Genomic DNA, 25680 nt, shown 5'->3' on the forward strand with positions numbered 1-25680 from the left:
GCCAAAAAGATAGCTAGTAAAGGAGTTATTGTGTTGTCACATTTTTATTTAATACGTTCTGTTAAAAAAAAAAAATACTGACTGGAATCTGTAAGAGACAGCGGAGCAGGCGGAATTTTTTTAAAACGTAACTCGAACATTAAGTGACGTGGTTGAAGTCTGAACAAGAGCGGCCTGGATATATATCGCCTGGAGATGTGCCAACGCTATATACTGCCTTGTCAGGTAACAAAAACATTCTGTTGAAATAATAATAGTTAGAAATTTTTTTTTAAATTAAAAATAAATTGTGTTCATAGGGAGGGCAGCCTACAAAAAAAAAAAATTAATAAAAAAAAAAAAAAAAAAAAAAACAAGGCACGGGGGAGTCTGGCTAACCAAAATGTTGCACTTCTATTGACATCTGCCTAATAATGGTCAATCTCAAGGAAGAGGTTACCTTTATTAAGATGTTGGTAGGTGTATGACCCCCGAGATTGTAACAACTATGTACTGAAATGTAACCTGTACCTGTGGCGAAGTAGAGAAAAAAAAGAAAAAAAAGAAAAAGAAAAGAAAAAATAAAAGAAAAAATAAAAAAAAAATCTAAATTTTTTTTCTTCCTTTACAGTGGCACAGACTGGAGGCAACAAGTTCTGCATTCTATACGTTACTAAGTGCAACATCTCCCGTAGCAGTCACACATATAACACATTTCCAAAGTAAAAGGGAGTGTAAATAGGTAAAATACTACTTAAAAACAGTGAGGTGGTGGAAGGGAAAAATCATACGCAGAACAAAAAAACTAAAAACAAAAAAAACTGGATAAAGGAGAAACAAAAACAAGATCAGTGGTCTAGTATTCTGCGTTACGGCACAGACAGCTCTGCCGTGCCGGGGGTAGAAGGTTTGGTGCAAAGTGCACGCATGGAAGATGGCGCTCTAGACTTCAGTCAGCTTTGCGGAATGAAGGTAACTCTTGACATAAGATGGTTTCAGCTCCACCCCATCTGAAAACAGAGTGCAAAGATCCCAAAATGTGAGCCCTGATGGCATTGTCGTCCTAACACGCCTCATCCTAAAAGTCAGCAAATTCTTTTGCACATTTCTCGGTGAGAGACACGCGGATGTCCTCCTCCTCGTAGTCGTCAAAGTTGCTGGTGTCTCCGGGCCCTCTGCACTTTGGTATGAACGGAGCTTCCACCTGACCGGATGACAAAAGGGGAAACAATCAATAAAAAAAAGGCATAAAAAAAGACGAGAAGAACTTCACTCTATACCACAGTTTACCCAAACCAGAGTGCCTCCAGCTGCTGCAAAACTACAACTCCCAGCATGGGAGTTGTAGTTTTGCAACAGTTGGCGGCACGCTGGCTAGGGAATCACTGCTGTATCCAATGGATAGGGAGATGCACTACCTGAGCCACTTGTGTGGGTTGTAGACTCCGTCTCATGCTACCACTAGAGTGAAAGCACCGCCAGCATTCAAAAGTGACCAAAAACATCAGCCAGGAAGCATAGGAACTGAGAAGTGGTCTGTGGTCACCACCTGCAGAACCATTCCTTTATTGGGGGTGTCTTGCTAATTGCCTATAATTTCCACCTGTTGTCTGTTACATTTGCATAACAGCATGTGAAATTGATTGTCAATCAGTGTTCTTCCTGAGTGGACAGTGGGATTTCACAGAAGTGTCATTGACTTGGAGTTACATTGTGTTGTTTAAGTGTTCCCTTTATTTATTTTTTGGAGCAGTGTAGTTTGCTGTGTTCCCAAAAGCAGCACCACTATTTTGTAAAAGCTGGGCCTGGTACCTGCAATGCCAAATATAGCCAATGGTGCTAGACACGCTGTTGGATAACTACAACTCCCAGCATGCCCGTACAGCCAACGGCTGTCCGGGCATGTTGGGAGTTGTAGTTTTGCAACAGTTGGAGGCACGCTGGCTCGGGAAACACTGCTGTATCCAATGGATAGGGAGATGTCCAGTAGTTTGCTGAAATGATAGGAATCATACGAATACAGTGCCCCCTATAGGCAGAACGCATAGAAACTCTCTTAAAATCTGGTAAGTTTGCTACTATAAAAACTGCACTTTTTGTTTATACATTTGTATGCTCTTCAGTGGACACTGTATATATGTATATATCTCTCTCAACTGGCTCCAGAAAGTTAAACAGATTTGTAAATTATTTCTATTAAAAAATCTTAATCCTTTCAGTACTTATGAGCTGCTGAAGTTGAGTTGTTCTTTTCTGTCTAAGTGCTCTCTGATGACGCGTGTCTCCGGAGCCACCCAGTTTAGAAGCAAATCCCCATAGCAAACCTCTTCTACTCTGTGCAGTTCCCGAGACAAGCAGAGGTGTCAGCAGAGAGCACTGTTGCCAGAGAGAAAAGGACATCTCAACTTCAGCAGCTGATAATTATTGGAAGGATTAAGATTTTTTTTTTAATAGAAGTAATTTACAAATCCGTTTAACTTTCTGGAGCCAGTTGATATATATATATATATATATATAAAAAGTTTTTTCTTGGAATACCCCTTTAATTTCTCTCTGAGAACTCAATTACACACACGGGCCCAGAATTATCAAAGAATGTCTACGGTAGAGCTATTTTTCCACATTTATTTGGGTGGTGGGTTTGACTAGCGGGCATCTTATTTATCAAGAAGGTGCAGCAGGATGATGAATTTTGTTGTGGGAAAAGCTTTACCACATACACTTTTTTTCTGGACACTTGTGAGGGAGGGAAGTAAACACTTTCCTGGGTCCTGAATTTGGCAGGTTAGGGGTTTTTACCTACTTTCACAGAGCTGCCGGGACATTTTTATTTGCATTTTAGACTCTACAATCAAATTTGATTGCGGTGTCTAAGGGGTTAAAGCCGGGCATCACCGTGATCTGTGATGTCTGGCATTAGAGATGGGTCATGGTGGCAGATAGCGGCCTGGACCACCCAGCTATGACCCGCGCTCAGCTCCTAAACACGTGTCATAGAAGGGGAGTGGGACGCTGTTGTCCACAAGAGGTTAAAGGTTGAATTGCGGAAGGTAGAAATTATTCTCACGCCTACTAGTAGGTGGTGTAGCTTTGCGCCCAAAAAAATAGTACCTTTGCGCACAAAATAATGACTTAAAAGTCGCAAATGATAAATATGTGACCACTGCATGGTCAGAAAGAAAAAGTTCTACGGGGGAGGAAAAAAAGAGTGAAACGGTCTATATCAAAAGACGCATAAAAGTCTCAAAATATGCTGCTTGCGCCAGAACTGCGCCAAAACATAGACAAAAAAAATGCTCTAAAAGCAATGATAAATCACCCCAATAGTGTGTATATATATCTATCTCTAATAAATAAATATATATATATATAAAAATATAAAAACATATGTATAAAATTTTGGGTCCCTAGCCAGGATCAGCAGCGGAAGGCACCACTGCATGCTCTACCATCTCTACTTTATTTATTTATTTATATATATATACACACACACACATATATACACATACACACATATATATATATTAGCCAGAAGACTCCAACCTGTGTACAAGACAATAATTCCCAGCATGCTCGGACAGCCAGGCATGCTGGGAGTTGTAGTTCCGTAACAGCTGAAGAAGCACAGGTTGCAGACCACCCACTGCTATAAACCACGACAATACAGTAGGTCAACCTTTATTTTGTCTGGTGCTAATGTGTACATGCGCTAACTGGTCGTAGGACTCTGGATATATTTTGCGCAGGTAGGCATTTCCTGAATTTTCCCTTCAGTCCACCATTTTATAATGGCTTACCCATTGCAACAAAAAAAAAAATTTGCCTTTTATCAGATTGTGCAAAAATGTTTTACGCACACGAAAAAAGTTCAGCCATGTCTGGGCTGATGTATATCTGCATCTTTTAGGAGGTGTCTATGGAAAAATTTGCGACAATTACTAAATTCATTTATTTATTTTAGGTTGCAATTTCTGACTTTTTGATTGTGCAGAAACTTGCGACTTTTTACCACCAAAACCTGGGCAAATTGTAATAAAGGATCCAATGCATCTAGGACAGATAAAAAAGAACTTTACCAAGATGGTCTGGATTGCAGGGGTACTCCAGTGGAATTTTATTTTTAAATCAACTGGTGCCAGAAAGTTAAAAAGATTTGTAAATTACTTATATTTAAAAATCTTTATCCTTCCTGTACTTATTAGCTGCTGCATGCTACAGAGGAAGTTGTGTGGTTCTTTCCAGTCTAACCACAGTACTCTCTGCCGACACCTCTGTCCATGTCAGGAACTGTCCAGAGCAGAAGCAATTCCTCATAGCAAACCTATCCTGTTCTGGACAGTACCTGACAAGGACAGAGATGTCAGCAGAGAGCACTGTGGTCAGACAGAAAATAAATTCAAAAAGAAAAGAACTTCCTGTGGAGCATACAGCAGCTGATAAGTACTGGAAGGGTTAAGATATTTAAATAGAAGTAAATACAAATCTGTTTAACTTTCCGGCACCAGTTGATTTAAAAAACAAAAAAATATGTTTTCCACCTGAGTACCCCTTTAAAAACTGATTTTCTGTACACAGCTCCAATGTGGACTGTGCGTCTCCATAGTTACAGACTACAAATAAAACCTGTAGTCATAGCCTGTTGTCTTCTTGCTTGGCATATATACACCTGTCTGTCTTTCCTTGCTAATTTATAAGCGCACGATCTGGCTGACTACACAAGGCAGTGTTTTCCAAGCAGGGTGCCTCCAGCTGTTGCAAAACTACAACTCCCAGCATGCCAGGAGTTGTAGTTTTGCAACAGCTGGAGGCGCTCTGCTTGGGAAACAATGACACAAAGTAAGTCTGCACTGAAGCTGCATACACAAAACAGCAGTCGCTTCACTTGTTTTTAGATACAATGTTGCAAAGGTGGGAAAACATTTAAATAAACATTCATTAACTTAATATGGAGGATGAGTATCGGTAAAAGGGCGTCTGTGTTCGACGCTTTAGGAAAAGCATTTTCCATCGCTTTTTTCTCCTGAGTAGCCTCATTGTCTGGATTGCGCTCACGTAGACCGTCCGTGAATTTGCTAGAAGCCAGTGACAGGAGGGGGCGAGGCTGCTGATGATTAATATTCATGAAGTCCGAATTGGAGGTACTGGTTCCCAGTGGGCTCCTGGTCTACACGCTCATAAATATTAATTTGACCCATAAAACGGGAACCTCAGCTGTAATGTAGGTGAAATCGGCCTTGAGAGCGGCATGCACTAAAAAACACAATGAAAATTGTGCTGCGATGCGCAAAACTGACAGCGAGGTCTAATTAGCGTTCGCTAGGGAAGATTCTTGTTTAAGAAACAAAGAAGGAGTCTCCTCCTCCTCAATTTCTGAAGAAAAACTTAAAGGGGTACTCCGGTGGAATATATATATATTTTTTTAAATCACATGGTGCCAGAAAGCAAAACTGATTTTTAGGTTACTTCTATAAAAAAAAAATCTAAAACCTTCCAGTATTTATCAGCTGCTGTATGCTCCAGATGATGTCCTTTTCTTTTAGAATTCCTTTCCTGTCTGACTACAGTGCTCTCTGCTGATACCTCTGTACATGTCAGGAACTCTCCAGAGCAGGATAGGTTTGCTATGGGGATTTTCTCCAGTTTTGACGGCTCCTGACATAGACAGAGGTGTCAGCAAAGAGCACTGTGGTCAGACAGAAAATAAATTCTAAAAGGAAAGAACTTCCTCTGTAGTATACAGCAGCTGATAAGTACTGGAAGGATTAAGATGTTGTAATAGAAGTATTTACAAATCTGTTTAACTTGTCACCAGTTGATTTAAAACATTTTTTTCCCCCACCGGAGTACCCCTTTAATGTCTTACAGGCGTAGTACAGCCTTAATCACTTATCTCAGTGTTTCCTGAACAGAGTGCCTTCAGCGAAAGCTGTGTTGAGATTTAAAAAACTAAAAATATAAATGCTTCAGGCTTACTCATTAACTGGTGCCGTGGCTGCCCGTGTGTTTAAATCCTGGTTTTCATCAGTTTATGGCACCTAATTCCCTTGTTTATGTTGCTTACACTGCACGCAGTTCACTAAGGAGGAGGGGGCGTTTCCTTGCTTGCCCTCACATCTCATGTGGGAACTTCCTCACTCACTCCTTAAACTGATAACTGGCTGCTCTGTGCACTAATGCTCCGTGACACACCCCTGGCTCACACAGCTGGCTGGTTGACAAGCTGGGAGCCCTGCTGGTCCTGCCCACACTTTCTGTATTATGTCTCTGCTAAGACACACAGGCAGTAGCTGTATATACAAGACAGTGTGCTGGATAATGGAGGGACCCCTAGTGTTAAGAAGTATAGAACATTTTGTGGAAATCATAATGTCTAGATATCTCTGCATGTAATAATTGGTAATATCAGTGGCGGACAATTCCGAAGCTGAAATTGGTACACGCAAAGATAGAAAATGTTCATTCTTTGCACAGAAGTCCGCAGCCGCCAAATGGAATCTCCGCTAGTGGAATTCTGCGAGCGGACATTCCGTTCACATTACTCGATGTGAACATACCCATAATGAATAAAAGCAAACTGTACCTATCCTGGAGCTGATGGTGGTTGTATTTAAGCAGATTTTTTGCTTCTTAGACAAGTGTCTAGGAGGTGGAGCCAAGCTGCTCAGGTGCCACAGCCTGGTCCACCTCCTCACAAGCCCTCACCTTCTTGCCCCTCTTGGATGATGTCCAGGGCTCTGCTACAATAGCTATTCAACAGTGTCAGCAGTTCTGAACTGTAAATCCCTTTGAGGGTAGGGCGACACGTAGCACATCCCAAAGCAAGTGGACTTGCGGAATTCCGCAGATGAAAATCAGAATGTGGAATTTTAGCTGTGGATGGGTAGGGAACATTCACACAGAATTTTTAGCCCATTATGCACCAAAATACACGCGCTAAACCGTACCCAAATCCGTAAAGGTTCTTGCTGCGAGTTTGAGCGTATTTTTCACAGTGGGAAATCTGCAGCAGATTGCATTAACCTCAGTGAGGGGGGGGGGGGGATTCTGTACCTAAATACTGGGGGATTCTTAGTGTCTGTATCGGGACATTCTAAGGCTACTTTCACACTGCCTTTGTGCCCCGTCCAAAAACGGGCATCAGTTTTTTTTTTACCTTTAACATCAGTTATCGGGATCGGGCACAACAGCCAACAAACAACGGGTCCTGATGGATCCAATTGACTATAATGGGGTCCGTCGGGCGCCGCTGTTTTTTAGCGGGAGTAGCGAGAGAAAAAGAGGTTGCATGCATTCATTTTTCTCCCGCTATTCTCCCCTTCTTTTTCTGACGTCCATTGCCTGCCGGGTCACAACGGCAGTGCGAAAGTAGTCTTAGTGTTTAACTTTAGTCTGTTTTGTACATTATCTCTCCTATGTACTTGAATGTGACGCTGCTTAAAGTGTACCTGTCATAGTGCAAAAAAAATAAATAAAAAAAAGTGATATGTTACTCAGGACCCAATCCTGATCATGTGCATATAATTTTTATGTGTCTCGGACCTATATATCCAGAGATATAAGCATTTATCTGCTGGTGAGTTACTTTTTCATTGTGCAGGCTGGAGGGGGCGTGTCAGTCTGTCTCCCTCACAGGAGCAAGCCTGTGCAGTCAGCCAATCAGTACTCTCTACTCTGTAACCCTTTCCTCTCTGGTTTTATGCTGTGTCATGTCAGAGGAAGATACTTGGAGCTTGCCTGCAGTAATCAGAAGACATTATGGTGAATTCATAACAGGATAAAATGTATAAATATAAGAATAGATCTTTATAAAATGAGTGCAAGGATTTTTTAGATAAAAGTACAGCATTTTTATGAATACATGTTCTGTTTTATCTTCTCCTAGTAAAGCTGGATGCTAATCAGCAAAGCTGTCACTATGTGTGTCATTCATCTTTCACAGACTCCTGAATGTCTGATCAACTTTATCATTCAGGAGTCCGAGAAAGCTTTGACTATTTCAGCATGCTGGGAGTTGTAGTTTAGTAACAACTTAAGCTGCAATGTGTGTAAATAACTGTGTTAGAGCAGTGTTGCCTCCAGTTGTTGTAAAACTACAGCTCCCAGCATGTCCACACATCCTTTATCTGTAGTTTTGCATACACAATAGAAATCTCCTATACTGGATACTGGTATGCTTTATGGCCGGTATCCAGTATGCTGTAAAATCTAGACTAGTCTGTCTGGCTAAAAGACAGACGACCCCTAGTGGCGGCTATTTTGAGCTTGAATTTCAGGTGAAAATTTAATATTTTTTTAACAGGTGTATATTGTGAAATGTCATATTATAATGAGTCCTGCAATAAGCTTTTAACAATGACAGTGCCTCTTTAAGTACTATATGCACAGTAGATATGAAATGTACGGTGTGTGACATATGAGCACATGTAGAGCTGAACAGTGAAGAGGCTGTAGGCATTGCAGAGTTGTCACACAGCAGAAGCGCCAAGGGTCAGACTGCCCATCAAACTATCACCGATGACCTATTCTGAGGCTAGGCCAACAATGATTACAGTCTACAAAACAGAGACCTCAAAACAAAAACAGGTTTGTCTGCAGTCTTTCTTTGTAGAACTTTAAAGGGGTTATCCAGGAAAAAACTTTTTTTTATATATATCAACTGGCTCCAGAAAGATAAACAGATTTCTAAATTACTTCTATTAAAAAATCTTAATCCTTTCAGTACTTATGAGCTTCTGAAGTTTAGGTTGTTCTTTTCTGTCTAAGTAATCTCTGATGACACGTGTCTCGGGAACCGCCCAGTTTAGAAGAGGTTTGCTATGGGAATTTGCTTCTAAACTGGGCGTTTCCCGAGACACGTGTCATCAGAGAGCACTTAGACAGAAAAGAACAACCTTAACTTCAGAAGCTCATAAGTACTGAAAGGATTAAGATTTTTTAATAGAAGTCATTAACAAATCTGTTTAACTTTCTGGAGCCAGTTGATATATAAAAAAAAGTTTTTTCCTGGAATACCCCTTTAAGCTGGATATGTGCCGGTCAGAGGCTGCAATCTGACTCTACACCTTAAAGGGGAATTCTGGTGAAAAACAATTTTTTTTCCCATATCAACTGGCTCCAGAAAGTTAAACCGATTTGTAAATAACTCATATTAAAAAATCGTAATCCTTCTAGTACTTATCAGCTGCTGAAGTTGAGTTGTTCTTTTCTGTTTGACCACAGTGCTCTCTGCTGACACCTCTGTCTGTCTCAGTAACTGTCCAGAGCAGGAGAGGTTTGCTATGGGGATTTTCTCCTAATCTGGACAGTTCCTGAAACAGACAGAGGTGTCAGCAGAGAGCACTGTACTCAGACAGAAAAGAACAACTCAAATTCAGCAGCTGATAAGTACTGGTAGGATTAAAAAAAAAAAAAAATTAATAGAAGTAATTTACAACCCTGTTTAACTTTCTGGAGTCAGTTGATATGAAAAAAAAAATAATGTTTTTCACTGGATAACCCCTTTAAAGGTAATGTTTCCAAACCAGGGTGCCTCGAGCTGTTGCAAAACTACAACTCCCAGCATGCCCAGACAGCCGTTGGCTGTCTGGGCATGCTGCGAGTTGTAATTTTGCAACAGCTGGAGGCTCACTGGTTGGGAATTAACATGTCATATGCATCCCCCACAGGTCATCTCTACAGAGATGGTGCAGCCAATTGTCAGCGAGTATTAGAACTGGGACATATTCATTTTTAAAGGGCTTTTCCTTAGGATAGGGTCATCAATATTGCATTGCCCACAGATCGCATGACTAAAAAGGCACCGTAATTAATTTATCAGGCAGAGTGCGGCACGACGTGTAGCAGCTCATTCCCGCTCACACGAAGCCGCAGTAATAACTGCAGTGTAAGTATGCAGCTCCTATGCAGACCTGTGTGTATCCATGGTTCCACACTAAATAAACCCACTGCGATTGGCTCCTGCAGTCACAATCTAATCTGGCTTTCTAATCTACTCAATGCATGTTAGCAGAACACAGGGCTTGCAGACCGTAACCACGAAGACACCAGTTTGCAGACTGCAAAGGAGCAGCCAGTACAGTGACCCCTCGACCTACGATGGCCCCGACATACGATAATTTCAACATGCGATGGCCTCTCAGAGGCAGCATCAAAATACGATCCTTTTGTATGTCGGGGACATCGCATAAACTGCTATCCCAGCAGCGCAGACTGCTTCAGCTGCCACCGGATAGCCGTTTACGGTGCCCCGTGTGGTCCGCTGACGATCACTTACCTGTCCTCGGGGCTCCGGCACGTCCTCTTCGGGATCCTCGGCATCGTCGGCTCTCTCCATCGTCGTCATCACGTCGCTGCACACGCCATCCCGTCATCCAATAGGAGCGGCGTGTGTAGCGACGTGATGGCGGTGACGGAGAGCGAGGATGCTGGGGAAGCAGAGGCCTTGCCGGAGAGTCGGGGACGCGGCCACAGCGATGGACGGTGACATCCCTGGCAGCAGTGACGGTCCGGAGTGGCGGGGACAGGTGAGTACAACTTCCTCTAACAGTGGTCTACAACCTGCGGACCTCCAGATGTTGCAAAACTTCAACACCCAGCATGCCCGGACAGCCGTTGGCTGTTCGGGCATGCTGGGTGTTGTAGTTTTGCAACATCTGGAGGTCCGCAGGTTGTAGACCACTGTCCTATACTTTACATTGCACCAATCCCTCAACATACGATGGTTTCAACAAACGATGGTCCGTTTGGAAAGGATTATCATTGTATGTTGAGGGACCACTGTATACAAAACGGTGGGACATTATAAATATTAAATTTTTTATATCAGGACAATTTGCCAAGTTGCTTTCATTTGTGTATAAGACCTATCTCTCAAAACTAATTTTTGCTATTGCACTCCTTATGGTAAATAAAAATTATTTCTAATGTACTTTGTTTAAATAAAATAATAAAAATGAAGTTTTCTATGTTTAATTTGTGTTTAAAAAAAGCTGTCACTAGGTGTCTCCCTCCTTGTCCAGAGCACATTCCACCATCCCCAAACTCCTGCACAGACTTTGGACTCCTGCTGGCCTGGCAGGAGTCCAAAATCAGGAAATGCAGTCTGAAAGCTGAGAGGGGTGTGTGCAGCCTTAGCCAATCATAGCTTATCTCACACACTGAACTGCTCTGGGCTGTGTGTAGCAGAGTGAGGGAGGAAGTTCTCCCCTGTATGGCTCCAGATGATGTCACGCCTGCTGGGGAACGCCCCTTCCCAGTCTGTGAATCTGACTGAAACTGAGCAGAAAATACAGAGCAATATCAAGGTAGAAAACTAAAAAATAATAAAAATAAAGGCAGGGGGTGGTTTATCATGATGGGGGCAGTGAACTGGGAGGATTATAAAATTTAACAAGATCATGAGAGGTACTCATTAACAATAATAAAAGTGGGTTGCAAAGGTGAACGAAGCCAATTCTTATTCTTGGCCTAAGTACTATGGGCACACCTTTCTCTGGTAGATTGCAATCCAATCTGTAGTGGCAAACCACTTGTGGTTCTTGATATCGTTGACCCCGTTCTTCAGATTCCCGTATCGTTTGGTCAGATCTACCTGCAGCAAGTTCCTTAGTAAGTCTTTAAGATCTGAACTGAAGTGGGATGGAAACCGTACCTGAAACGGAAAGCAAAACCCATTATTCGGCAGAATTAAAATGTCCGCTCAGATAGGGGTAAAGCTCTATTTGTGCAATTTACTATTTGTGCCTATATACCGTATATACTCGAGTATTAGCCGACCCGAATATAAGCCAAGGCCCCCAATTTAACCCCAAAAACCCAGGAAAAGTTATTGACTCAACTATAAGCCTAGGGTGGGAAATACATCATCCCCTCTGTCATCATCCAGACCCCCCTCCCCCCTTTTGTTTTGTACTAGTTTTTGTATGTTCATGAGCAACGTCCCTGTGCGTCGTCATCAAGGCAACGTCATTATTCCGGGGCCGGGCACGAAGAAGAGGCCCCCCCCGGTGAAGATGGACAGCCCGGAACGACTATCCCTCCCCACCGGACAGTCCTGCAGCACAGATGGACCGGACCAGCTCACCCTAACGTCCTGCCGAGAGGAGGCGAGTACAAAACTAAAAGGGGGGATGGCGGGCTGGATGATGACGAAGGCCCGGGCCAGTGGTCTTCAACCTGCGGACCTCCAGATGTTTCAAAACTACAACTCCCAGCATGCCCGGACAGCCGATGGCTGTCCAGGCTTGCTGGGAGTTGTAGTTTTGAAACATCTGGAGGTCCGCAGGTTGAAGACCACTGAGGGCGGAGAGTTCACTCAAGTATAAGCCGAGGGGGGTGTTTTCAGCACGAAAAATCGTGCTGAAAAACTCGGCTTATACTCGAGTATATATACGGTACACGACTTCAGCAAAAATAAATAAAAAATAAATAAATTAAAGATAATTTTATTTATTGTAACTTACCTTTCCTGAAACAATTTTTTCATATATTTGAATGGGCTGATCGGCAAAAAATGGAGGATAACCAGCCGCCATTTCATAGATTAACACACCTAATGCCCACCAGTCAACTGCTTTGTTATAGCCCTAGAAAGAAAGAAAAAAAAGCAATGTAATCGTTCTACTAATAAGTAGTCTGCATATTGATGACATTATGCTTCCACTGGATCAGACAGACCTGCCACGAATGTTTGTGTAGTCCAGTATTTCCTAACCACTGTGCCTCCAGCTGTACCAAAACTACAACTCCCAGCATGCCGTCAGACGCATTGTCTGAGTGCAATTCGCTCTAAAATTGCAAGTGCTACATGGGGCAGCATGGGGATGGGAGGCTGCTGCTATTTGGGGCATGAGGGGGCCTTCTACTATATAGGGCTTATGAGGATGGGAGCTTACTGCTATATCGCGGCAGTACAGGGGCTTACTGCTATATAGGGCTGTTTGGGTGGTCTACTGTTATATGGGAGACGTATGGGGGCCTACTACTATATAGAGATGTATGGGGGCCTGCTGCTATATAGAGATGTATGGGGGGCCTACTGCTATATAGACATGTATGGGGGGCCTACTGCTATATAGACATGTATGGGGGCCTACTGCTATATAGACATGTATGGGGGCCTACTGCTATATAGAGATGTATGGGGGCATACTGCTATATAGAGATGTATGGGGGCCTACTGCTATATACAGATGTATGGGGGCCTACTGCTATATAGACATGTATGGGGGCCTACTGCTATACAGACATGTATGGGGGCCTACTGCTATACAGACATGTATGGAGGCCTACTGCTATATAGACATGTATGGAGGCCTACTGCTATATAGACATGTATGGGGGCCTACTGCTATATAGACATGTATGGGGGCCTACTGCTATATAGACATGTATGGGGGCCTACTGCTATATAGACATGTATGGGGGCCTACTGCTATATAGACATGTATGGGGGCCTACTGCTATATAGACATGTATGGGGGCCTACTGCTATATAGACATGTATGGGGGCCTACTGCTATATAGTCATGTATGGGGGCCTACTGCTATATAGACATGTATGGGGGCCTACTGCTATATAGACATTTATGGGGGCCTACTGCTATATAGACATTTATGGGGGCCTACTGCTATATAGACATGTATGGGGGCCTACTGCTATATAGACATGTATGGGGGCCTACTGCTATATAGAGATGTATGGGGGCTTACTGCTATATAGCACTGTATGCAGATGGGGCTTAATGCTAAATGTGGCAGTATGGGAAGCACTCTGTTATATGAGGGACTCATGGGAGCCAACTGTTGTAGTGGGGGCTCACTGTTACTAATAACAACCACATTCATTGAATGTGGCTCTTAGGTTGAGCAAGTTTGGCCATCCATGGTATATAGGAGGTTGTTTTGTTTATTATTATTTTGTGTAATTTATGTTCAATTAAGCTTAATTACAGTTTGACTGTTTTGTATGTCCCTTGAAAATCAAAAATATGTAAACAAAAAAAATTAAAAATAAAGTATAGGAGCAAATAAAAATTTGAAACAAATATTAGTTCTTCAGCACTTGTCCTATGTCCTATATAGGCCGGACAGCAGTGACTGAACTAGCAAAAAGAATTGACAAAATAGGACAGTGTTTCCGGACCATTGTGTCTCCAGCTGTTGCAAAACTACAACTCCCAGCAAGCCCGCACAAAGGCTGTACGGGCATGCTGGGAGCTGTCATTTTGCAACAGCTGGAGGCACCCTGGTTGGGAAACACTGCAATAAGAAAAAGTTAAACTTCTCTTAATCACAATAGAATTTGTGTGGTGGATTTTGAGTTGTTCACCATATAATTATGCATAGTTACCGGTTTCCTTAAAGGGGTACTCCGGTGGAAAACTATTTTTTTTTTTTAATCAACAGGTGCCAGAAAGTTAAACAGATTTGTAAATTACTTCTATTTAAAAATCTTAAACCTTCCAGTACTTATCAGCTGCTGTATGCTCCATAGGAAGTTCTTAGAATTTATTTTCTGTCTGACCACAGTGCTCTCTGCTGACACCTCTGTCCATGTCAGGAACTGTCCAGAGCAGGAGAAGATTGCTATGGGGATTTGCTCCTGTTCTGGACAGTTCCTGACACAAAATGAGGTGTCAGCAGAGAGCACTGTGGTCAGACTGGAAAGAACTACACAAAATTACACTTACACAAATTTTTTTGGGGGTTTACCATACATTTTAGGGTAACATGAGTGATGTCATTACAAAGTACAACTGGTCGCGCAAAAAAACAAGCCCTCATATGGGTCTGGGAATGGAAATATAAAAAAAGAGTTATGAATTTTAGAAGGCGAAAAGGAAAAAAAAAAATAAAAATGTGCAGGGCTCAGAGCTGGAGGAAAGATCCTCCCACTGTCATCTTGTGTCCCGCTACTGTCAGTGAGGACAAGCTGGGAGTTGTAGTTTTGCTAATGCTAGGGGAGATGTGAGCACACAGCATACTGAGGGAGGGGGCGGAGACCTGCACAGTGAGGCCACGCCCCCTCCATTTGAGAGGAATTCAGACTAGTGAGCTAAATTAAAAGTGTAATAAAAAAAAAATAAAGGTGCTAGACACATAAAAATTAGACGTACATGGTCAGGATTAGGTACTGAGTGATATATTAAAAAATATGTTTTTTGTTGGATCTGACGGTTACGATTTAAGGTCAAAATGCACTGTGTCCTGATGGGGTTAAAGGGGTACTACCATGCTGACAACTTATCCCCTATCTAAAGGATAGGGGATAAGTTGCCTGATCGCGCGGGGTCCCGCCGCTGGGGATCCCCACGATCTCGCACGCAGCACCCTGCTCTCATCAGGCCCCGGAGCAAACATCCGCTTCGGGTCTGATGACGGGGGCGGTGATCGTGACGTGACAGCTCCGCCCCCTGTGATGTCACGCTCTGCCCCCTCAATGCAAGTCTATGGAAGGGGCGAGACAGCTGTCTCGCCCAATGCCATAGACTTACATTGAGGGGGCGGAGCGTGATGTCACATGGGGGCGGAGCCGTGACATCACGATACTCCGGCCCTGTGACCGGCAGTCATCAGACCCGGAGTGATGTTCGCTCCGGGGCCTTACGAGAGCGGGGTGCTGCGTGCGAGATCGTGGGGGTCCCCAGCCACGGGACCCCGCGCGATCAGGCAACTTATCCGCTATCCTTTAGATAGGGGTTAAGTTGTCAGCACGGTAGTACCCCTTTAAGAAGACCACCTCATTACAGAACAAGGCTTTTCAGTGCAATTCTGGGGGTCTCCTGAAAGAAGCTGTATTGTATGTGGGTCTGTCCTGGTTACTTGCCTTGCTCAAAATAATTTCTGGTGCCAGGTATTCTGGGGTTCCACATAATGTCCAAGTTCTTCCCTTTACTCGCTTGGCAAACCCAAAGTCTGTGACCTATAAAAGTGAAAATGACGTTACTTTCTCCTGAGGCTGGAAAACACATGTGCATTTTAAAGGTCTATCCTTTATATTTTTCATTATTTTGGAAGCACGATCATAGACAGCATGTGTGACTCCAGTGTAAGGCTGCATCACACCACGTTTTTGCAATACAGTTCCCGTATCAGGTTTTTGATGAAAAACGGATTCCTCAAAACCTGACTAAACTGTATCAAAACGTGTGTACACATTATAACCCGTATACAGTTTGAAAAAAGTGTCCAGTTGCATCAGTTTTTTAAGAAAAAAATGTATACGTTTAACTTTTTACTCCATTATGAACAAAAGTATCACTTGTTTGATTGAAATTCCAAGAAAAAAAACTGTACAAAGTCAAAAACCGTATGGTGAAAACCGTATGGAACCGTACGCGCGCACACACAGTTCTGTACGGTTCCCATTGACTCCCATGTTAAAAAAAAAAAACGTATATGGTTTAATACAGTTTTTCACCCGGACCAAAAAACGTGGTAGACTACGTTTTTTAGTACAGGGAAAAAAAAAATCTGACAAACACAACCTGATGCATCTTTTGGCATACGGTTTTCAATGGAGAGTCAATGCATACGGTTTTCAATACGGTTCCGTACGGTTTTCGTATTGAAAACGTATACGGGAACTGTATTGCAAAAATGTGGTGTGAATGCAGCCTAAAGCTGCTCCTACAGACAGCAGACTCTCTCTTTTAATCCCACCATATATATGTTCATGCTCAGCCGAGCGTGCATGTGTTCTCTGGGGGTAAGCTGCTGCAAGACTTCTTTATGTATCAGAGGAGTAAGTAGTCTAAATCCAACATACCTTCTCCTTCAACAAAATATGAATTCATATAGAGAAAACAGACATGGTCGCACATCCACAACATGCACAATGATCTAAGGCTTCTCAGCAACATGTACAGTGGTCCCTCAACATACGATGGTAATTCGTTCCAAACGACCCATCGTTTGTCGAATCCATCGTATGTTGAGGGATCCGTGCAATGTAAAGTATAGGAAGTTATACTCACCTGTCCCGGCCGCTCCGGACCGCGTCCTTACCGCTCCCGATGCTGTCCCGCTCCTCCTGCTTCTTCCGCATCTTCTCCGGTGTCCGGGCCTCGCTTTCTGGTGACGTTATTACGTTGTGCGCCGGGACAGCGTGCGCAGCGACGTAATAACGACGCCGGAAAGCGAGGCCTGGACCCCGGAGAAGATGCAGAAGACGCCGGAGGATCGCGAAGTGGACCCGGAGCAGCGGGGATAGGTAAGTGAACCTGTCCGGGATGCTTAAACTGCTATCCGACAGCAGCTTAAGCATTTTGCGCTGTCGGATAGCAGTTAATGCGATGGCATCGACATATAAAAGCATCGTATGCCGATTTGATCATATGTCGGGGCCATCGCATGTCGGGGGGGTAACTGTATTAAACTAACAGGTCGCTAGTGTACTTTATGATCATGAAGTGCAAGCCCACTAGCCACGTCACGGCCACCTGTAAGTAGCGGGTCCCTAACGTCCTTAGTGTAAAATGGCGTACTACGGGGGGGCGACCCCCACCGATGCAACACCAGTGCCCACAGGGGGAACGACCCCCTGGCAGAGCAGCCCTGATGCCACTCAAACCAGTCCCAGGGCCGCGCCTCCCGATAGACACGGCGCCGCGGCATCAATGGATGCCGCACAGCACCACAAATATGATCATTAGATTAGGGGTTTCCAACCAGTTTTGAATCCAGCTGTTGCAAAACTACAACTCCCAGCATGCCCGGACAGCCGTTGGCTGTCCGGGCATGCTGGGAGTTGTAGTTTTGCAACAGCTGGAGGCATGCTGGTTGGAAAACACTGCATTAAATGGTTGATGTGTTCAGCTGTAGAAATATCACTGTCCATTCTATATCCTAGATATTGATTTCTGCAGGACTGATGACCCGGAGGGGCCACATGCTGCCCCTATATTAGTAGCGATGTGCATTTTGGACAACTTTTCATTCATGCATGAAGTTCTATAATTTGACATTACTTCATAATAACATTATATTATAAGCTAAACATACCAGGCTGGGTTTACACCTGTAAAGTTTGTACTGTTGTTTTGCTCAGTCATTGAAGAACAGAAAAAAAAAAAAACACAGCGCCAACAAATCCTTTGGACACCAATGGCGCCTGATGGACCTCAATGACTTTAGTGGGATGTGTTGGGTCTCCAGCATTTTACCGGACACAATAATACAACTATTATGGACAGAACATGTGACAGAGGCACATGGAGCCTCCAATGTAGATGAGAACCGAGCCTAACAATAGTAGCCCTTTTCTAAGGCTATCAGGATCAGAGCCCTTTGTAACAGATTCCAACATATTTGCATGTAGTGAAATTTTTGTACCATCAAGGAATACTCGGGTGGAATTTTTTAGTTTTTATTTATTTTTTAAATCAACTGGTGCCAGAAAGTTAAACAGATTTGTAAATGACTTCTATTAAAAAATCTTTACCCTTCCAGTACTTTTTAGCAGCTGTTTACTACAGAGGAAATTCTTTTCTTTTTGAATTTATTTTTTGTCTTGTCCACAGTGCTCTCTGCTGACACCTGATGCCTGTATCAGGAACTGTCCAGAACAGGAGAAAATCCCTATAGCAAACCTATGCGGCTCTGGACAGTTCCTGATATGGACAGAGGTGTCAGCAGAGAGCACTGTGGACAAGACAAAAAATAAATAAAAAAATAAAATAATTTCCTCTGTAGCATACAGCTGCTAATAAGTACTGGAAGGGTAAAGATTTTTTTTTTATAGATTTCATTTTTAATTTAATTTACAAATCTGTTTAACTTTTAAAATAAAAAAAGTTTTCCACTGGAGTATCCCTTTAAGGTGTCCGCCATAGGACGCTTCTATGAACGCAACATTTCCATGCAAATACGGTTTCCATTATACAGGGTATACAGACACAATAGATTAGTAAGAACACACGTAAAAACTAAAAAAAAAAAAAAAACTAAAAAAAAATAAATAAATAAATAAATAAATAAGAGATACAAGTTTCGTAAACGCACAGTGTCAATGGCGCCGCTCACCTGAATATATCCTTGTTGGTCGATTAAGAGATTTTCTGGCTTGAGATCTCTGTAGATGAGGTCTAACGAATGGAGGTACTCGAATGTTAAAACTATCTGAGCTGCATAGAACCGCGCGTGGGGCTCGCTGTGAAAACAAACAAGACGCCTTTAGACACGTCCGCTAGCAGGTTCCCACATCACAAGCCCACAGACAGACACAAGAAGCGCTGTGTATCCGGATGTATGTACTGACCTGAACCTGCCGATTCTTCTTAGATGTGAGAACATTTCACCCCCAGGCACATATTCCATAACCATATATAAATTTGAATTATCCTGTAGGGAACAAGAAAAATGCATTAACCTCTTAAGAACCACAGGAATTTGGAATCATGATTTCAGATTGCGGGGCTGACCAGATAAAACACCGGGGGATTGGTACTCCTCCCCTCGACAGCTCATATCCACTAAGATGTCTGATTGCGGGGGCCCCCGGAATCTCTGCTGCGGCACCCCAGACATCCGCTGCACGGCGCAAACTTCGCTCCGTGCTGGATAACTGGTGATGTGAGGCGGAGGCTCGTGACGCCACTGTCACAGCCGCTCGTTACGTCACAGCCACGCCCCTTCAATGCAAGTCTATGGGAGGGGGCGTGACGGAAGTCACGCCCCCTCCCATGGACTTGCATTGAGGGGGCGTGGTCACGACGTAACAAGCCTCCGGCACTGCACCAGACGCTCTAAACGAACGCCGGGTGCAGCAGGGAGATCGCGAGGGGGGCCCCCAACGGCAGGACCCCCGTGATCAGACGTCTAGGATAAGATGTCTAGGAGCAGAGTACCCCTTTAAAGGGTTACTCTGCTCCCCAGCATCCAGAACATTGAGTTCCTGAACGCTGTGTGCGGGCTTCCATGTTCACGCCCACCCGCTTGTGACGCCACGAGACGTCGCGCCCCGCCACGTGACGTCGCGCCCCGCCACGTGACGTCGCGCCCCCGCCCAGTCATGTGAAGTCATGCCCAGTCATGTGAAGTCATGCCCAGTCATGTGATGTCACGTCCCGCCCCGTCAATGCAAGTTTCCCATAGACTTTCATTTAGGGGGCAGGCCATGACGTCACAAGGGCGCGGGCGTGAACACAGAAGCCCACACACAGCGTTCAGGAACTCAATGTTCCAGACGCTGGGGAGCGGAGTAACCCTTTAACTCAGATCCTAGCTGTTAGTTCAGAAAAGGGACCCTCACTGCAACATACGTGTACGTGGTGATACAGGAAGAAGTCATGAACATAATCTGAACGGAATTCATTAACATGTGCTACCCGGATAATGCAAAATATCATCCACAAAATAGATTTATTAAAGTAAGAATGTAGGAATAGGAATTAAAGGCAAACTGTACAGGGTTCTGTGTCGGTGAACAAGGAGGTGTGCCAGGCTGTGGCACTTGAGTAGCTCAGCTCTTCCTTCTTGACACTTGGCTGAGACAGAAAAAGGAGAGTTTCTAAGTTTGACAGCCCCAGTCAGCTTGTTCCGCAACAATGTGCGCATGCACACGAAACGCGTTGTGGTGTACGGGATGGGGCACTTGGTGTAAGTGGAGGATATCACATGGAAGGGAATTGCATTTAAAACGTAGACCTAAAAAAGAACTGTTTTTTTTAATTAAAGAGCTGGATCCAGAGATCTTCATTTACAGCCACAGTCAGCTCCAGGAGGAGAAGAGGAATATGGCAGCAGCTTACCTCCCCACTCACTCCACGGAAAACACATGCATGCTCTGCTGAACAGTGCATGCACACTAATAAGGGGGGAAACAGCTTTGAGCCAGGCCAGGCCGTGGCATTTAAAGGGGTACTCCGGTGGAAAATATATTTTTTTATATCAATTGGTGCCAAAAAGTTAAACGGCTGTGTAAATTAGTTCTATTAAAAAATGTTTATCCTTCCAGTACTTTTTAGCAGCTGTATTCTACAGAGGAAATTCTTTTCTTTTTTAATTTCCTTTTTTGTCTTGTCCACAGTGCTCTCTGCTGACACCTCTGTCTGTATCAGGAACTGTCCAGAGCAGGAGAAAATCCTCATAGCAAACCTATGCTACTCTGGACAGAGGTGTCAGCAGAGAGCAGTGTGGACAAGACCAAAGAAATTCATAAAGCAAAGAATTTCCTCTGTAGCATACAGCTGCTAATAAGTACTGGAAGGATAAAGATTTTTTAATAGAAGTCATTTACAAATCTGTTTAACTTTCTGGCACCAGTTCATTTCTATTCAGCTCGATAGAAATGCTTTGAGGGGGATGTGTCGCCTGGCGGGCGACACATCCCCCTCAAAGCATTTCTATCGAGCCGAATCGCTGCACTCTGCAATCTCCGACTCTCCCATAGAGCTGCATTGAGGCGGCGGAGAGCCGGGGCCCCGTACAGGAGATTGATACTTATCCCATATATACTGTATTTACTCAGACACTGCAGGGCGCTCCTCTGATGTCTGAGAGTGCAATGTGCATGCGCGCGGTTTACTAGTTGCGCAGATCCCTGTGTCTGTGTGAGCGGATACACGAGCACAGGCAGGGGGCTCACTCTAGGTTCGGTCATCGACAGATCCGCAGAGTATGATACCGGATCAGTTACGTGCGACCCTACCCATAAAAGGGTATTCCCATACCATGAAGAGAGGATATATGACTAGGCCAATACTTTATGATAAGTCTGACCTCTGGGACGCTTGAAAGGTCAACGGGAGGAGCTTCAGCACAGAGGCCCCTATAGAGAGTTTATTTGCACAGCAGTAGCTGGCTTTCCACATGGTAAATTAGTGTTTTCCAACCAGTGTGCCTCCAGCTGTTGCAACACTACAACTCCCAGCATACACAAGACTTTGGCTGTCTGAGCATGCTTGAATTGTAGTTTTAAAACATCTGGAGGCACCCTGGTTGGGAAACACTGGAAACTGCTCCCTTCAAGTGAATGGGGCCAGATCCATGTCCCTTTACCACCAGAATAAGCAGTGTGAACCCATCTTTTTCTGGATCGTTAAAGTACCAACGATTGTTAAAGGGGTACTCCGGTGGAATTTTTTTTTTTTTTTAAATCAACTTTTGCCAAAAAGTTAAACAGATTTGTAAATTACTTCTATTAAAAAAAATCTTAACCCTTCCAGTACTTATTAGCTGCTGAATACTACAGAGGAAATTCTTTTCTTTTTGGATTTCTTTTCAGTCTGTCCACAGTGCTCTCTGCTGACACCTCTGTCCATTTTAGGAACTGTCCGGAGCAGCATATGTTTGCTATGGGGATTTTTTTTTCCTGCTCTGGGACTGTTCCAGACATAGACAGAGGTGTCAGCAGAGAGCACTGTGGACAGACAGAAAAGAAATGCAAAAAGAAAAGAATTTCCTCTGTAGTATTCAGCAGCTAATAAGAAGGGATCGACTGATATTGTTTTTTTAGGGCCGATACTGATAATCGGTGGAGGTTAGGGCCGATAGCCGATAAATTATACCGATATTCCGGTATAAGTTATCGGCTATTTATCCCCCCGCGACACCACTGCAGGTCATTGATTTAAAGTGGGCGCTTTAAATCAATGCACTGCAGTGGCTTTTGCGGTGCCATAGACCGCCGCCGCCACCCGCTTCTCTTCCCCTGCCTGTCCGGGGGTCCTGAGACCTATCACCGCCACCGAAGCGCCGCACCGCGACCGCCCCCCCCCCCCCCCATCCCGATTTTAGAATTACCTGGCTCCGGTGGCGTCCTCCTGAACTGTCACTGTGCGCACTGACGGTGATGTCACTGCGCACAGCGTAACACAGGACGCAGCAGGAGCAAGAAGAAGCGTGGGCCCCGGGAACAGGTAATTATAAAACCAGGGATGGGGGAGGCAATGGGGCCGGGGCGGTGCGGTGGGGGGTGCGACGCGGTGCGGGGGGGCGGCGGTCGTGGTGCGGGGCATTATCGGCAAGGTAATTGCCGATACCGATAATGCCCAAAATCGTGATTATCGGACGATAATATCGGCCATACCAATAATCGGTCGATCCCTACTAATAAGTACTGAAAGGATTGAGATTTTTTTAATAGAAGTAATTTACAAATCTGTTTAACTTTCTGGCACCAGTTGATTTAAAAAAAAAATAATGTTTTCCACCGGAGTACCCCTTTAACCCCTTAAGGACTCAGCCCATTTTGGCCTTAAGGACTCCTCGCCTTCTAAAAATCATAACTCTTTTATATTTTCATCCACAGACTAGTATGAGGGCTTGTTTGTTGCGCGACCAGTTGTCCTTTGTAATGACATCACTCATTATATCATAAAATGTATGGCGCAACCAAAAAACACTATTTTTGTGGGGAAATTAAAACGAAAAACGCAATTTTGCTAATTTTGGAAGGTTTCATTTTCATGTCGTACAATTTATGGTAAAAATTCCGTGTGTTCTTTATTCTGAGGGTCAATACGATTAAAATGATACCCATTATTACATACTTTTATATTATTGTTGCGCTTAAAAAAAATCACAAACTTTTTAACCAAATTAGTACGTTTATAATCACTTTATTTTGATGACCTCTAACTTTTTTATTTTTCCGTATAAGCGGCGGTATGGAGGCTCACTTTTTGCGCCATGATCTGTACTTTTTTTTGATACCACATTTGCATATAAAAAACTTAATACATTTTTTATAATTTTTTTTTTAATAAAATGTTTTAAAAAAGTAGGAATTTTGGACTTTTTTTTTTTTTCGTTCACGCCGTTAACCGTACGGGATCATTAACATTTAATTTTAATAGTTTGGACATTTACGCACCCGGCGATACCAAATATGTCTATAAAAAAAATTTTTTACGCTTTTTGGGGGTAAAATAGCAAAAAACGGACGTTTTACTTTTTTATTGGGGGAGGGGATTTTTCACTTTTTTTTTACTTTTCCATTTTTTAACATTTTTTTTTACACTTGAATAGTCCCCATATGGGACTATTCATAGCAATACCATGATTGCTAATACTGATCTGTTCTATGTATAGGACATAGAACAGATCAGTATTATCGGTCATCTCCTGCTCTGGTCTGCTCGATCACAGACCAGAGCAGGAGACGCCGGGAGCCGCACGGAGGAAGGAGAGGGGACCTCCGTGCGGCGTTATGAATGATCGGATCCCCGCAGCAGCGCTGCGGGCGATCCGATCGTTCATTTTAATCGCGAACTGCCGCAGATGCCGGGATCTGTATTGATCCCGGCACCTGAGGGGTTAATGGCGGACGCCCGCGAGATCGCGGGCGTCGGCCATTGCCGGCGGGTCCCTGGCTGCGATCAGCAGCCGGGATCAGCCGCGCATGACACGGGCATCGCTCCGATGCCCGCGGTTATGCTTAGGACGTAAATGTACGTCCTGGTGCGTTAAGTACCACCGCACCAGGACGTACATTTACGTCCTGCGTCCTTAAGGGGTTAATGGATGACATGTCTTTGTAATATTTCCTCACCATTTATAATACGGGAAAAAAATCATTCACAGCTTTCAAAGTGTTTGGCCAAAACCCAGTAGTCCTCATCTTTACCTTGAATGAATACTCCAACCTCACCAGGAAAGGGAAGTTGACGGCTTGTAATATCCTTTTCTCATTGAGGGTGTGTTCTATCTGCTTCAGTTTCACCACCTGTAAAAGAAGAAATATTCACAGTGAAAAATCAGAACATTGCAGAAATGTTTGACTTGTAGGGTTAAAGGGGTAGATTGTTAACGGTGTTTGATCACTGGGAATTTGACTGCTGCTGGGAACCAAGTCTTAAGTCTTTCGCGGTAACAGAGCTGGTTGTTACATGTGCTCTCCATTCCTTATGACAGTATTTTCCAACCAGTGTGCCTCCAGCTGTTGCAAAACTACAACTCCCAGCATGCCCGGACAGCCTTTGGCTGTCCGGGCATGCTGGGAGTTGTAATTTTGCAACAGCTGGAGGCACACTGGTTGGGAAACACTACCCTGTGGTCTATGGCAGGTTTTTTTTAAACAGTGGCCCTCAGTTACTATTGCAAACCTGACCTGTTTTGTCGGGTTGTGCGCATTGCGGCAGAAATTCTGTCTGCGACAAATTTTGCGCCAGAATTGAAAAAAACCCAGACTAACTCTCCATTTTGCTGAAAAGGGGAGTGGTCGTCAGGAAAAGGGGGCGTGGTCACCAAAAGGGGCATGTTCCCAACATTTTCCCAAAAACCCAACATATTTACTAAAGGTTTTCACAGAAAATGTGGTGGATTTTCAGCCGAGGAAAACCCGACAGATCAGAGCATTTGTAAAAAAACAAAAAAGCAACATGTTGGGAAAAAAAAATTGTAGGGAATTAAAACCCACAAAGAAACCTACACAACACTCTTAGTAAATAAGGGCCAGTGTGTCTCCAGCTGTTGCAAAACTACGGCTCCTCTCATGCCCGGAATCCGCAGAAAGAGACTTGTCTATTCTTTCTGCGGACACCGAAATCCGAATTCCTGCGCCAGATGTTTCCCCCCCCCCCCATGTGCACAGTGCAGCAAAAGCCAATTGAAATCAATGGGACTCTGCTGCGGAATCTCTGTGCGGAATTCCGCACTGCAAATTCTGCCGCGTGAACATAGCCTGAAAGGGAATGGTCCCACCAACATCACTTATCTGCTATCCACAGGATAGGGAATAAGTGTCTGATCTCGGGGGAG

General features: G+C 43.9%; 1 protein-coding gene across 4 annotated transcripts in view; it reads right to left on the minus strand.

The window, feature by feature from the left end:
* The window catches only part of PRKACB (protein kinase cAMP-activated catalytic subunit beta), a 100347-nt gene continuing 74667 nt past the window's right edge, over nucleotides 1-25680 (minus strand). For all 4 annotated transcript variants that reach the window (XM_056532557.1, XM_056532556.1, XM_056532555.1 and 1 more), the window contains exons 4-10: nucleotides 24548-24646; nucleotides 19238-19320; nucleotides 19003-19129; nucleotides 15806-15901; nucleotides 12441-12563; nucleotides 11465-11629; nucleotides 1-1183 (exon numbers count right to left, since the gene is read on the minus strand). In XM_056532557.1, the coding sequence (XP_056388532.1) occupies nucleotides 1058-1183; nucleotides 11465-11629; nucleotides 12441-12563; nucleotides 15806-15901; nucleotides 19003-19129; nucleotides 19238-19320; nucleotides 24548-24646 (819 nt within the window). In that variant the 3' untranslated portion in view covers nucleotides 1-1057. The remainder of the gene's footprint in view (nucleotides 1184-11464; nucleotides 11630-12440; nucleotides 12564-15805; nucleotides 15902-19002; nucleotides 19130-19237; nucleotides 19321-24547; nucleotides 24647-25680) is intronic.

This window comes from Hyla sarda, chromosome 7, assembly GCF_029499605.1.
Source record: "Hyla sarda isolate aHylSar1 chromosome 7, aHylSar1.hap1, whole genome shotgun sequence".
NCBI lineage: Eukaryota > Metazoa > Chordata > Amphibia > Anura > Hylidae > Hyla > Hyla sarda.